General features: G+C 49.0%; 1 protein-coding gene across 1 annotated transcript in view; it reads left to right on the top strand.

Moving 5' to 3' along the window:
• Positions 1-12,813, top strand: part of LOC147663828 (GATOR1 complex protein DEPDC5-like) — a 585,638-nt gene that overhangs the window by 428,452 nt on the left and 144,373 nt on the right. The window contains exon 38 of the mRNA XM_086950176.1: positions 12,455-12,679. Within this exon, the coding sequence (XP_086806302.1) occupies positions 12,455-12,679 (225 nt within the window). The remainder of the gene's footprint in view (positions 1-12,454; positions 12,680-12,813) is intronic.

The raw sequence follows: 12,813 nt of genomic DNA, 5'->3' as shown, positions 1-12,813 counted from the left end.
CCCTCGGTCCTCTGGACAGGTGGCAGTCTTGTCCGAGGCCGAGGCGATGCCGCTTAGGCGCCGGCGGCTGCTGACCCTGGTGGCGCCACAGGGGCTGGCGGAGGGCCCCTCTCATCCCTGTACGTGTCGAGGCTGTCGGGGGACTCCTCGTCCCTCCCCGGGCCCCTCTCGTCCCTTCACGCAGGCAGCTGCCTCGTCGGTGGTCGAGTCGACGCCTTTCCGGCGCCATTCTTTCGCCGTCCTGGCTCCGGCCCAGCCTCGGGTGTCTCCCTCTGCGCTGGCCAATAATGTTCTGCGTCCGGTTGCGGACTCTATGGCGCCAGGCCGACGTCGGGTCGTTGACTCGTCTTCGGACGCCTCCTCTTCTCCAGAGGTTCGGCGCTTGCTGGTTTCATCCTCTCCGAAGACGGACTGCGGCGTGGTGGCTTTTTCCCCGATCTAAGAACGGCTCCTCGCCGTCTCCGCGGCCGTGGACTTCGCCAGAGGCGCCGCAGGATCCCCACACGTCTGTTCCTCTACCTCCTTTCCGGACCTGGTCTTTCCTTCCTTCAGTTGGCTTGGGGACAGCCGCCTTACCTTGCAGCCGTCGCCTACGGGGGCGGGTGCAGCATTTTCTCCCGCTGTTTCCACGGCTGTGGGGATTTTGCGCATGGGTGATCCGGCTGCCCATTTCCCTGCGGATCATCTTCTGGAGGTCCTCCATCAGGGCTTTGGTGGTAGGGAGCTGCTGCTTCCCTTCGAAGGTTTGCTCCATTCTTCTCTTTTGCGGGCTTGGGGCCGCCCCGCCATGGGGGACCCGGTGCCCCAACACCTTCTGCACCGCCACCATCCGGCGCCGAGTGATCCTGTGTATCTTTCTCTCCACCCCTCTACTAGGGGCCCTCTTTTGCAGAAAGGCTTTCCCTACCTGCCATCGCTGTTGTCTCCCCCGTCCCAGGAGGCCCACTGGCTGGACTCCTGGGGTCGCAATATGTTTGCCTCCACCAGTGCTGCTCTGCGGGCCCTTAAAACTATGTGTGTTTTGGCTAGGGTCACTTCTTCCTTGTGGGACGTGGTGGAGTCCCTTATGTCTGCCGCTTCAATGGCTGTGTTGATCTGTGGCACCATGTGCAGGATGCCCGGAGTGGCGACATTTATTCTTCGCTCCGCTCTGGACATTTTGCAGGTGCTTGGTCGTGCCATGGTTTCTTCGGTTGCTCTTCGTTGACATGCCTGGCTTCGGGACAGTGTGTTCCCAGAGAACGTTCGGGAACGGCTGGTGGACCTTCCCTTTAATGGTGCTCTTTTGTTCCACGCCCCTGCAGATTCGGCCATTCAGAGGTTCTTGGCAGGGCTTCGTCCCCCTCCTCCTCCCCCTCAGTTACCTCTGAGTTGATCAGGTTTTTGGGAGGTGTTCTTCTGTTGGGGTTGGTCGCCCCTGTGTGTGTGTTTACTGTGCATTCAAGTACTTTTGTTAAGACTGTGGTGCTGTTGGCTGCTGGTCCGGATCCCCCTTTTTGGATTATGATCTTTGGCTCTTGCTGAGCCTTGTTGGCCCTGAGATTAGGCCTTCTGGTCTTCTTGGCTAATTGGCAAGTCGTCTGCGGGTTCTCCGCGGGTCTTTTATTTTTTTCATCTGCTGCGGAAAGTTTTTTCCTAAGAGGGTTCCCGTGTCTTGGACGTTACATGCCCTATGTGGGATAATGGTAGCTATTATATAGCTCTGTCATGTGCTAGGAAGTTGTGGTCGCCTTCGGGCCTCTGCTCTCCGTGGCGTTATGGTTATTGCAGATGCGATCCTCTTGCTGATGGTTTTGGACTGGCTTGAGTTGCGCCCCTGGATGTTCTTCTCCGGGGTCGCTGCTTGCTAGCTTGGTCTGACCTGCTGTTTGCGGCCTTGCGTTTTAGCTCTGCCTGCTTCCACTTCTTTCTTTGGGCCGTGTGTGCGGATTCCCCCTTGGGGTGTGTCCGGGGCCTTCTTTGCCTTCCTGGCCTCTGTCTTCATCTGGCTTGTCCTGGGTGCACCGTTCTGTGGTGTTGTCTGCAGCGGGCCGTGCATACCGGTGCCGCCCTGCTGTTCTTTTGCATCACAATGCCTTCTTGGCGCTTTAGCGGAACAGCCGTCCTTGCCTTGTCTGCTGCTTGAGGCTGGGGTATGTTCAACCCTCTTCCAGTGGGCCCTGCCTTTAGTTCTCCCTCTCCTCCCTGGGGTTGAGTTGGTTCTTGGGTTCTTGAGTTCTTGAGTTTTCTTGTGCCTCTTCGGGGGCTGTCTGTCCCTGCGGGGTGTTGGGCGGTTTTCCCTGGGTGACCTCATGCTACCCTTCTGCTCCGCCTGTCTTATTGCTGAAGGCGCCATTCTGTCTTGTCTATTGCCTTCCGGCTGTGATAGGCTCAACTGCCCTCTTCACAGGGTGTTCCCTTGGGGGGGAGGGCTTGCTTTTCTCTACCTCTTCTCCTTGGATTCTTTTGGTTGCTCTTCTTTCTAGGTGCTCCTCTACCTTGCCTGGGCCTTCTGGTGGAGGTTCTTGATACCTTGAATGGGTGTGGGGCGCTCTGACCTTTCACCTTGCCCTTGTTTCTCCTGCTCATGGACGGGGGGCTGCCTCTTTTCTTGTCTTCCCGCATCTCCTCCGGGGTTGGTGGTCTTCTAGATGCACCGGTTCTCCTTGCTTGGGGGAACAGGACTCTTTTACCTGTCCGTTGGCCTCGTCCCCTGTGGGACCCTCAGTTATATCCAGGCTGGTGGGGTCCTCTCGCACACCCTTCTTCGCCTTGGGTATGGCTAGGGTATCTATTCTACATTAAGGAATCTGGGGCTGGTAGTCTCTATCAAATGTATGAGTTACTTACCTTCGGTTACAATGTATCTGGTAGAGACGATTCTAGCTGCAGATTCCTTCATGACCTGCCCTTCCTCCCCGTTCTGCGAAGACCTTTGGCTTGGTCTTCTGCACTCGCCTCCCTGTGGGTGGCTATGTCCTCTATAAGTTAATTCTTTCGCTCTTTTTGGCTGGATGTTCGTCCTGTTTATTTGTTCTGATTCCTCCCTTTCGGTCATTTTAGGATAGGTTTATAGGTGCTTCTGTGCCCTTACGCTCTGGTTGCTCCAGGTTGGGGCTACCTTCAACCCCCATCCCCCCATCTTCACCCTTTCAGTGCTAGGGGTTCTGGCCCCTATGCTTCTCTGCTACCCTCTGGGTTGGGGTCTTTTGGCCAGGCCTCTGCCCTTGTTCCTTATGGGGATGTCACATTCTGTGCTGGGGCTGTCTTGGAGTTTGTCGTTCCTTGTTTGCCCTGGACTGGTTCCCCTTCATTGTTATTGATTGGGGTTGTAGTACTGCTACATGTTATTATGACGTTTTTTCATATATTCTTTGTCCCTAGAGGGGGCTATTTCCGTACTGGCAGGGTTGCTGATCAGGGCGGTGCTTTGTTCTTTATTCTTTTCCCTGCCCTTAGGTGCTGCTGTGTCTCACTGCCCCTTATGGTGTTGTTCCTCACCATTCCCTTTCTATGTTTCTGCTCTTTCGCACACTGTTCCTATACTGTTCCCATACTGTCACAGTTTTATCTGATGGCTCCGCGTTGTGGGGCGGAAAAGATCTACGAAGAAAACTGACGTAGGTGCGCCGGGGTGGGACTTATGTGACCTCGCTGACGTCACTTACGCGGACAACGTCGGGTCGTAGTCGCGTGATGCCATCCTCCCGAGGCGCAGGGATGCTGGGCAAAAAATTTCCGGATCCAGTCTCACTGCCTGGGGATAATTCTACGTTAAGGAATCTGCGGCTAGAATCATCTCTACCAGATACATCGTTACAGAGGGTAATAAACTCGTACTTCATCAACTCCTGTATTAACAGGATTGTTTTTCCAAAACGTGACAAAGTCCCTTTTTTATTTAACTTTTCAACTTCCAGACTTTCACCAGGACCAATCCACTTTGTGTAGCTGATGCGAGCTCCACCTCGCTGGACCGCAAATCTCGCCTATTTGCCAGTCTGCTGTGACCATTGACACTTTTTTGTACTTTTTGGGGCTGTTTTCATCTAAAAATGTAAAAGTTCAAATCTCCAGTTCTCCTTACTGGATTTTTGTGGTTTTGGTGTCATTTTGTGTATTCAATTTTACTCTATTTTAATTCAGTTTGGACATTTTATTACTTGGTGTTTCGACTTTATTCTCTTTAATATTGCATAAATACTTTACTCATTTTCCCAAGTTAAGCTGGCCTGCTCAGTACCATTGCTACCAGAGAGTTGACCTCAAGTTAATTTAGTAAATTTGAGAGCTCACACTGACAAGAAGTGTTATTATTCATTGAGGTGGGCAGTTGCCCAATCCAAATAATAATCATCTTTCTTACTATACTTTGATCTCCTACCATCAATATAAACATTCTTAACTGCTTGGTGTCCCTGATCTGGATAAACAACACACCTATGTAAACTTCAAATACATTTGATGTTTTGGGGCATTTTGAAAGATAGAGTGTGTAACTCATGTATAACGCAAACAATATCAACTAAAGATTAATTTACAGCTGTGGAATCGGTGGTATCTTTTTCATCTAAAGTCATGAAGAACTCAGCACCGCCTTCCGTACTGTGGCTCCTAGTGGGTAACCAACAAAGATTCTAGAATCTTAACAAAAAGAAAATGTGATGAGGTACCGAGATCAGAGATGGAGGTTGATTAGAGGAGAGCGTGAAGATAGAAAAGACGAGTAAGAAAAAGAAAAGTAAGGATAAGAAAAGAATGGTAAGGAAACAGGTGGATGAAACAAATGAGTGAAAGGGAAGAGAAGAAATATGATACGGGTTGATTAGTGATAAGTAGGGAGTGACGAAAGTGTCAAAGTAGAGAAAGGGAAAAAGATGGTGTGGGAGATGGATGTAGGAGGATGAAAAAGCAGCCTCGGGACGTTGGATGGATGGAGCTGGGTTCTGATTAGCAAAATGAGTGATGCAAGTAGGGGGTTGTAATACAGAAGGGTGAAGGTGGAGGATGATGCTTGTAGAGGATGGGGCGGAAGAGAAAGGTAGCTGGTCACTTAGTAGGACCATGAGCAAATGGTAAATGTTGGGGACGGGCCAGAGACCGAGCGTGAAGCTACTGGAGGATAGTGGTAAAACAAGGAAGAGGAGAGATGGATAGAGAGGGAGGGTGATGGGTAAAGAGGAGTGATGGGTGGGAGGCAAGAGAATGGGAAAGAAGATGAAGCTTGCCAGTCACTGTTTATGAGAGAAAGTTCAATTTTAAGACACTATCATGCGGTTAAGATACGGCAGTAAGAGCGGAGGGTGAGGTGAGAGGAATAAGAGAGTGAAATGGATAAAGAAAAGGGTACAGCAAGGAAACAGAAGGATAAGGTGGAGAGAAAGTAATGGGAGAAAAGACTGAGGTGGGAGGAAGTAGAGTTGAGGTGAGTGGAACAGCAGGGTGAAGCAGAGAGACAGGAGGGTGATGTCAGGAGAGGGGATGGGCACACAGAGAGAGGGGAGGGCAAGCGAGCAGAAGAGATACAGCGCCCTGTTTTAAACCTCTAGAAATACATAGTTAAAATGAGTAGACAGAAGCCGTCAGTAGGTATGGTATTCCGCTGTCATCCTTAAAAGACCATCCTGTATGCCCAGACCCAGCTCTCAGACATGTGGGAGACTCTGAGCAAGACCTCTTATGTTTATTACCCACCCATGTTTCTCCATGGTTCTTCCATAGCTCAAGTTCTGGAACCGGGCCTGTGCCAAAGTGATGTATTACTCAGAGTTCTCGTTTTGGCCAGGATCCCCTGTAAACGTGCAAATTAGAACATTTGAGTAACCGGGAATAAGGGACTTCATGGTGAAAGAGGACTGAAGAATAGAGAATCACAAAACCACTGTGCTGCCGCAACCATAGAGGAGAGGATTGGTGACAAAGCATAATGGACTAGTGGGTGAGACGGTTTGGAGTGCAGAAAATGTTAATAATAAAATATAAAAAGAAATCATGCAGGGCTTTGCCCATTGAATTGTAGAGAGGGAAAAATAAGACGAAAAATTGTTTTCTAAAAGAATATGAATTTGGCGTAGTGGAGTGTACAATTAAAAATAAAAGAGGTGCTAGGCAGTCTGCTCCCAAAGGTACAGATTAAAATAAAAAATGAATTAAGGAAAATAGCATTTATTAGAATGTGTCCTCCCACATATACTGCTACACTTACAAGTGCGAAAATCTTCCCAAGGAAAAGATACAAGAGATACACTTTAAATAATATGACAAGTTAATTTCATCACTCTGGGCCTAATCACAAAGGTCCGTTTACAGATGTAAATTTACTCTTGTTTAAATCTACACCTGTGAGCTATTCACCATTTCAAAATGTAGATTTACATTTAAATGTAGACTTACATGCCACATCTAATCTGAATTCTGATGGATACATCTGCCAATGTATTCCTCACCTTGTGAATATCCCCTGCGCCGCTGCAAATCGGAAACTTTTGTAGCTCTCCACGCCGGCGAGGTCATGGAGGACATCACAGAGGGGACGACTCCGCTTGCGACCCCACTGACGTCACTGGATCCATAATAGGGCCTCGTCAGCGTGATGACGTCAGTTCCCTTTTTTCCGCGCCATCGACGCCAACCGTTTTTTGGGACTCTCCGTAGTTACTTTGTATTTCTAGCTGTTTTGCTGTGTTTCTCTTGTTTCCTCCGAAGATGTCCGCGAGGAAATCCGGTTTTAAGCCCTGCAGGGAGTGCGGTAAGCAGATGTCCATCACTGATCCACACGAAGACTGCTTCCGGTGCTTGTCCTCCGACCATGACGTCGATGGATGTCTAAGCTGCAGAAAAATGAATCCTAAAGCCATGAAAGAAAGGGAGGCGAAGCTCTTTATGGCCAAGATGAAGAAGGATAAGAAGAGAGGTAGGAGGAGGTCGAGGTCTCGTTCTGAGTCGAGGTCAGGCTCGAAATCGACATCGGGACACTCGAAGTCGAAGAAACATGAGAAGAAGAAGCACTCTTCAAGACATCGATCAGATAAGGAAGCGGCGCTGAGGTCGACCTCGCTTCGATGTCACAGAAAAGATTATGTTTCTCCTTCTTTGTCGATTCCGGCTTCACCAGAAAAGGCTGCCTCGCACGAAGCCTCTCCGCTTCGTTCGCCGGCGACTTCTGTGGATTCGATTCACTCTCCGGCTCAAGACCAGGAAGAACCTGCGCCGGAGGAGCAGGTAACTCTGGAGGTTCCATCATCGGCGCCGGCTGGCTCGAATTCAGAAACTCCTGCTTCGGAGTCAGCCCCGGGAGCTTACCCTCCATTTCCAGCTCCAGGACAAGACCCATCACAATATTAAACTCCATGTATGGTGTCTTTCAAAGGGCTATGTACCCCTCTGGTGCTCCTGTGGGTCCCATGGGTCAATTAGCTTTCAATTTGGGGGTTCCTCATGCCTATGCCCAGGCCCTTTTCATGCCGTTCCTTCCAGCGGCGCTGACTTGGAATTTCCCGGCGCCGAGGGCTCTGACGCTGTTTCCTTCTTCACCGACGCCTTCTGTTCAGCCTCGCTCGGCGCAAGCGGTGCCGTCGGATCCATGCGCGACGTCGGCTGCGAATCAGAGTGTGGAGCCATCGACGCCTGTGCCGAGGGTAAGATCCAGGAGAGAAGCCCAGATGATCTTGGAAGAGGAAAGGTACCGTGAGGAAATGGAGGACGGTGAACTGCATGATTCTGATGAGTGTTTCACTGAATTGAGAGAGGCCAGTGGCCTAGATATTTCGCCTTAATGGGAGTTTTCTCCTGATTCTGAGGCACCTTCCAAGGATGTGGCACCATATCATGTGGTTCTTAAGAAGGCGGCTGAGTTGTTTGGCATTCAACTCCCTACTACTGAGTTCAAGTCAAATTTGCTGACGGAAGTTCTTCATTCACCTTCCTCGATTGTTGAGCCTCTATTGCCATTCAATGAGGCTATTCTTGAGCCTGTGATGGATGTTTGGCGAAAACCTCATTATGCACCTGCAGTTTCCAGGTCCATCGCAAGAAGATACAGGGTGGCTCCTGAGGACCCAGAGGTTTTATTGGCTCATCCTTCTCCAGAGTGCTTAGTAGTTCAAGCAGCATCTTCAAGGAGATCTTCCGGAGCTTTCCCTCAAGTTCCGGCTGACAGGGAATCAAAGAAGCTTGCTCAGTCGGCCAAGAAAATATTCTCTTCTGCAAGCATGGCATTGAAGTCAACAAATGCTACCTGTCTTATGGGTAGATACATCCATGCTTTGATGGACTCATCTAAGCAATTGCTGCCTAAGCTTTCTGAGGAAGACAGGAAAAACTTTGAGGAGGTTTTACATGACACACAGGCTGCTGCACATCAAGTTATTCAGAGTGGACTAGACACGGCTGACTCTGTAGCAATAATTATGGGTTCTTCTGTAGCTACTAGACGGAGTGCTTGGTTGAAGTCTACTGATTTTTCAGCAGATGTTCAGGCTACTCTGTTGGACCTACCCTTTGATGGTTCAGGACTTTTCGGGAAAAAGGCTGATGCTGCCTTAGAGAGATTTAAGGAAAGTAAAGCAACTGCTAAATCTCTGGGCTTACAATCTCAACCTAGAGGGTAGGCTTTCAGGAGGTTCAAAGGGTCTGGAAGATTGTCCTTTCGTTCTGATGGCCAACCCCGTCAGCAGCAGCAGCAACAACAACAACAGAATACTCTATACAAATCATATAGAGGAAAAAGTAGAGGTCATCCCAGAGGCGGTCAACCCTCCTCCTCCTCTTCCTCTACCTCCCCTCCTATCACCGCAGCATAGCATGCCCTAGATTCCCCATTCCAGATCATGTTGGTCATGTAGGGGGTCGGCTTACTCATTTTCTACGGGATTGGGAATCGGTCACTAGAGACCTATGGGTTCTCAATCTTGTAGAGAATGGGTATGCTCTTCCCTTTCGGGAATTCCCTCCAAATTACCCTCCTTGTCAAGGGGCTTGCTCGGAAGAACATCTCCATCTCCTACGGGAGGAAGTTCTGACCTTGCTAAAGAAAGGTGCGATAGAGGTGGTTCCAGAGCAGGAAAGGGGTCAGGGATGCTATTCCCGGTTTTTCCTGAGAAGTTCAAGATGCTCACGCTTGCGCAGGTTCTTCAGGCGCTGCTGGAAGAAGATTGGATGGTGTCGATCAACTTGCAGGATGCGTATTTTCACATCCCCATCCTGAAGTCCCACAGGAAGTATCTCCGTTTCACGGTGGGATCGCAGCACTATCAGTTTGCGGGTCTCCCGTTTGGACTTACTACTGCACCTCGAGTCTTCACCAGGGTGATGGCAGTGGTGGCAGCCTATCTCATAAGATCTGGGATTCCAGTTTTCCCCTATTTGGACGACTGGCTGATCAAGGCAGAGTCTCCAGAGAAGGTGCTTCATCATTTGCAGGTGACAACCCTGCTGTTGTACAAATTGGGGGTTTCGATAAATGTACCCAAATCTCACCTGGTGCCCTCACAGCGCAACCTGTTCATAGGGGCGGTACTGGACACTACTGTTTGTCGAGCCTTCCCTCCACCTCAAAGGATTCTCGACATTCAGAAAATGATTCCCTTGTTTTACAATGGAGTGGTCGTTCCATCCTGAAGGTCCTTCTCCTACTCGGTCTGTTTGCTTCCTGCATTCTGTTGGTCAGCCATGCACGCTGGCACATGAGGGCGCTCCAGTGGTGTCTCCGCAGGCAGTGGTATCAACACAACGGAGATCTCAGGAAGTCAGTCAAGATCTCCAGAGAAACTGCAGCGAATCTGTCTTGGTGGAGAGTGGAGGGCAATCTGTCTCGAGGAAAGCCTTTCCATCTGCCTCCATCAGTTGCCACCGTGATAACAGATGCATCCTCCCTAGGGTGGGGTGCTCATCTGGGGGATCTGGCGGTCATGGGTCTTTGGTCTCCAGAGGAAAGGTTGCTTCACATCAATCTTCTAGAGTTACGGGCGATACGTTTGGCGCCCATAACTCTAAGATTCGCCAAGATCGGGCCTAAGTTATATTGATCGCCCCGGATTGGCCAAGAAGAGTTTGGTACACAGATCTTCTCCACCTTTCCTCGTGCCTGCCGCTCCGTCTCCCTCTCAGGGCAGACCTCCTCTCTCAGATGGAGGGGCAGGTCCTACACCCCCACCTCCAGAGCTTGCACCTTCATGCCTGGAGATTGAACGGGGCAACCTGAATTCTTTTTCTCTCCCGCCTGATGTGGTGGATGTTATTCTTTCAGCCAGGCGTCTTTCCACCAAGTCAATCTATTCTTATAGATGGTCTAAATTTGTTTTGTGGTGTGGAGAGAAATGTATTGACCCCTTAAGGGCTCGTTTGTCAAACATACTTTAGTTTGCTCTTTCTTTGGCCCAGCAGGGTTTTGCTGTTGCAACTGTAAAAGGTTATTTATCGGCCTTGTCGGCATTTCTTTGTTTACCGGATCAACCGTCTTTGTTTAAGTTACCTATTGTCTTACGTTTCATAAAAGGTCTTACCAACAAATTCCCTCCTACTCCATTTATTGTGCCTCAGTGGGACTTGAATCTTGTTTTAACCTATTTGATGGGTTCACCTTTTGAACCTTTGCACAAGTGTCCCATGAGACTTCTGTCTTTTAAGACTGTTTTTCTTGTAGCAATTACCTTGGCAATGAGGGTAAGTGAGCTTCAAGCTCTTAGTTCAAAGCCCCCATTCTTGATCATTCATGCTGAAAGAATGGTTCTCAGGACCAGGGCTGCTTTTCTGCCTAAGGTGGAAACTCCTTTTCATCTGGGGCAGTCCATTACCCTTCCTACCTTCTATCCTCCCCCTCACCCTTTCAAGGAGGAGGAGCGGCTTCATCGTCTGGACCCTAAGAGGGTGGTGAGCTTTTATCTCGATAGGACTAAGGACTATCATGTGGATGACCAGTTCTTTGTTGGATTTGCTGGCTGCAAGAAAGGAAGAGCGGTGCACAAGTCCACGCTATCAAGATGGATTATCCTGTGTATTAAGATCTGCTACGCCCTGGCTGGTAAGGGACCTCCAGAGGGTATAAGAGCTCACTCTACTAGAGCAAAGTCTTCTACTTCTGCTTTGTCTAGAGGTGTTCCTATAGAGGACATTTGCAGAGCGGCAACTTGGGCCTCCCACCACAATATCGCGAAGCATTACTGCTTAGATTCCTAAGTGAGGAGGGACAGCCATTTTGCTCGTTCTGTCCTTCAGGATTTTCTGGTATAGAAGAGTGGACACCCTCCTCTGGGAGTGGGGACTGCTGTGGGATTCTATTCACAAGGTGAGGAATCCACTGGCAGATGTATCCATCAGAAGAACAAGTTACCTACCTTCGGTAACGCTTTTTCTGGTGGATACAGTATCTGCCTGTGGATTCCTCACTGACACACCCGCCTCCCCGTTGTCCACTCTTCTATACCTGATAAGCGTTTATTTGTAATTTTCAATGGAAGTGTTTAATTGTTCTTCCTTATTGTATTGATTTCACACTATGTGTGTTGGTTTGAATACTGGGTACTATGTATACTGTGCCTATTTATGTTGGTCAGTCTCTGTGCCTCGGGGGCACGGAAAAAAGGGCGGAACTGATGTCATCACGCCCACAAGGCCCTATTATGGATACAGTGACGTCAGCGGGGTCGCGAGCGGAGTCGTACCCTCTGTGACGTCGTCCATGACCTCGCCGGCGTGGAGAGCTACAAAAGTTTCAGATTGGCTGCTGCGCAGGAGATATTCACAAGATGAGGAATTCACAGGCAGATACTGTATCCACCAGAAAAAGCGTTACCGAAGGTAAGTAACTTGTTCTTTACAAATGTAAAGTTACTTCTAGTAACTTTTCACATATAGGTGGAGTTCTCCACCACTGTGACCGAGCTCTGCTAATTCAACAGTATAGGAAAAAATATAAAAGTTTATTCATCTTAAAAAAATCATTACAAATATTTCAACATAAATATAAAATAACGTAAAGCAATATTTACATGTAATATTGTTTTGTCATCTTTAGGGCTGTAGTAACGTTAGAAGGATAGTTTGTGAAGAGTAGTATGCTTACTCATTTGTTGATGGCTGTCTCTAGTAGGATGGCCCTCCATAAAATCCTCCTACTTTTCCCTAACATCTTCCCATTTTGTAGTAGCTATTCCTCATTGTCCACCACTACCCTTGTGTCCTCACACATTTACTACTAATTAGTACACTTACATGTACTGAGATCTCCCCATGGAAAAGATACAGAAGGATGAAATTTCCACTCGTAGATTTGTGAATTACATTTTGTAGTAAGTAAGTAGTATTACTGTAGTACTAATTTAGATACTACAAAATGTCTCTGTGTTCATCAGGCTGGATATTCATGAAGTTAAAATGCAATACAAGCACATTCTTTTTTAACACCTGTAATTGAAAGATGTTAATGGTTGTGCCACCATCCTTCAGAATTTCTCTATCTTTGCCTTGTTCCCAACAGTCGGACCCTCGCAGCCCAACACTTGGCACACCACGGCTATGGACGACTTCACGGCCTTCCAGAGAAAGTGGTTTGAGGTCGCGTTCGTGGCAGAGGAGCTACTGCACTCAGAAATCCCAGCCTTCCTCCTGCCCTGGTTGCCCAGTCGGCCCGCTTCTTATGCAAGTAGGCACAGCTCCTTTAGCCGCAGCTTTGGAGGACGGAGCCAGGCAGCCGCATTGTTAGGTAGATACATAGAGCAGACTGGCGCTTGGGGATGCAGAGGAGGGAAGGCCTTCAGCAGGGAGTGGGTCAGCTCCGACTGCCAAGAGAATGATCTCACATGGACGAGTAGCAATGCTGCCTAAATTCCCCTAAGC

Source organism: Lissotriton vulgaris, unplaced genomic scaffold (genome assembly GCF_964263255.1).
Source record: "Lissotriton vulgaris unplaced genomic scaffold, aLisVul1.2 SCAFFOLD_474, whole genome shotgun sequence".
NCBI lineage: Eukaryota > Metazoa > Chordata > Amphibia > Caudata > Salamandridae > Lissotriton > Lissotriton vulgaris.
This window is presented reverse-complemented; position numbering and strand designations above follow the sequence as displayed.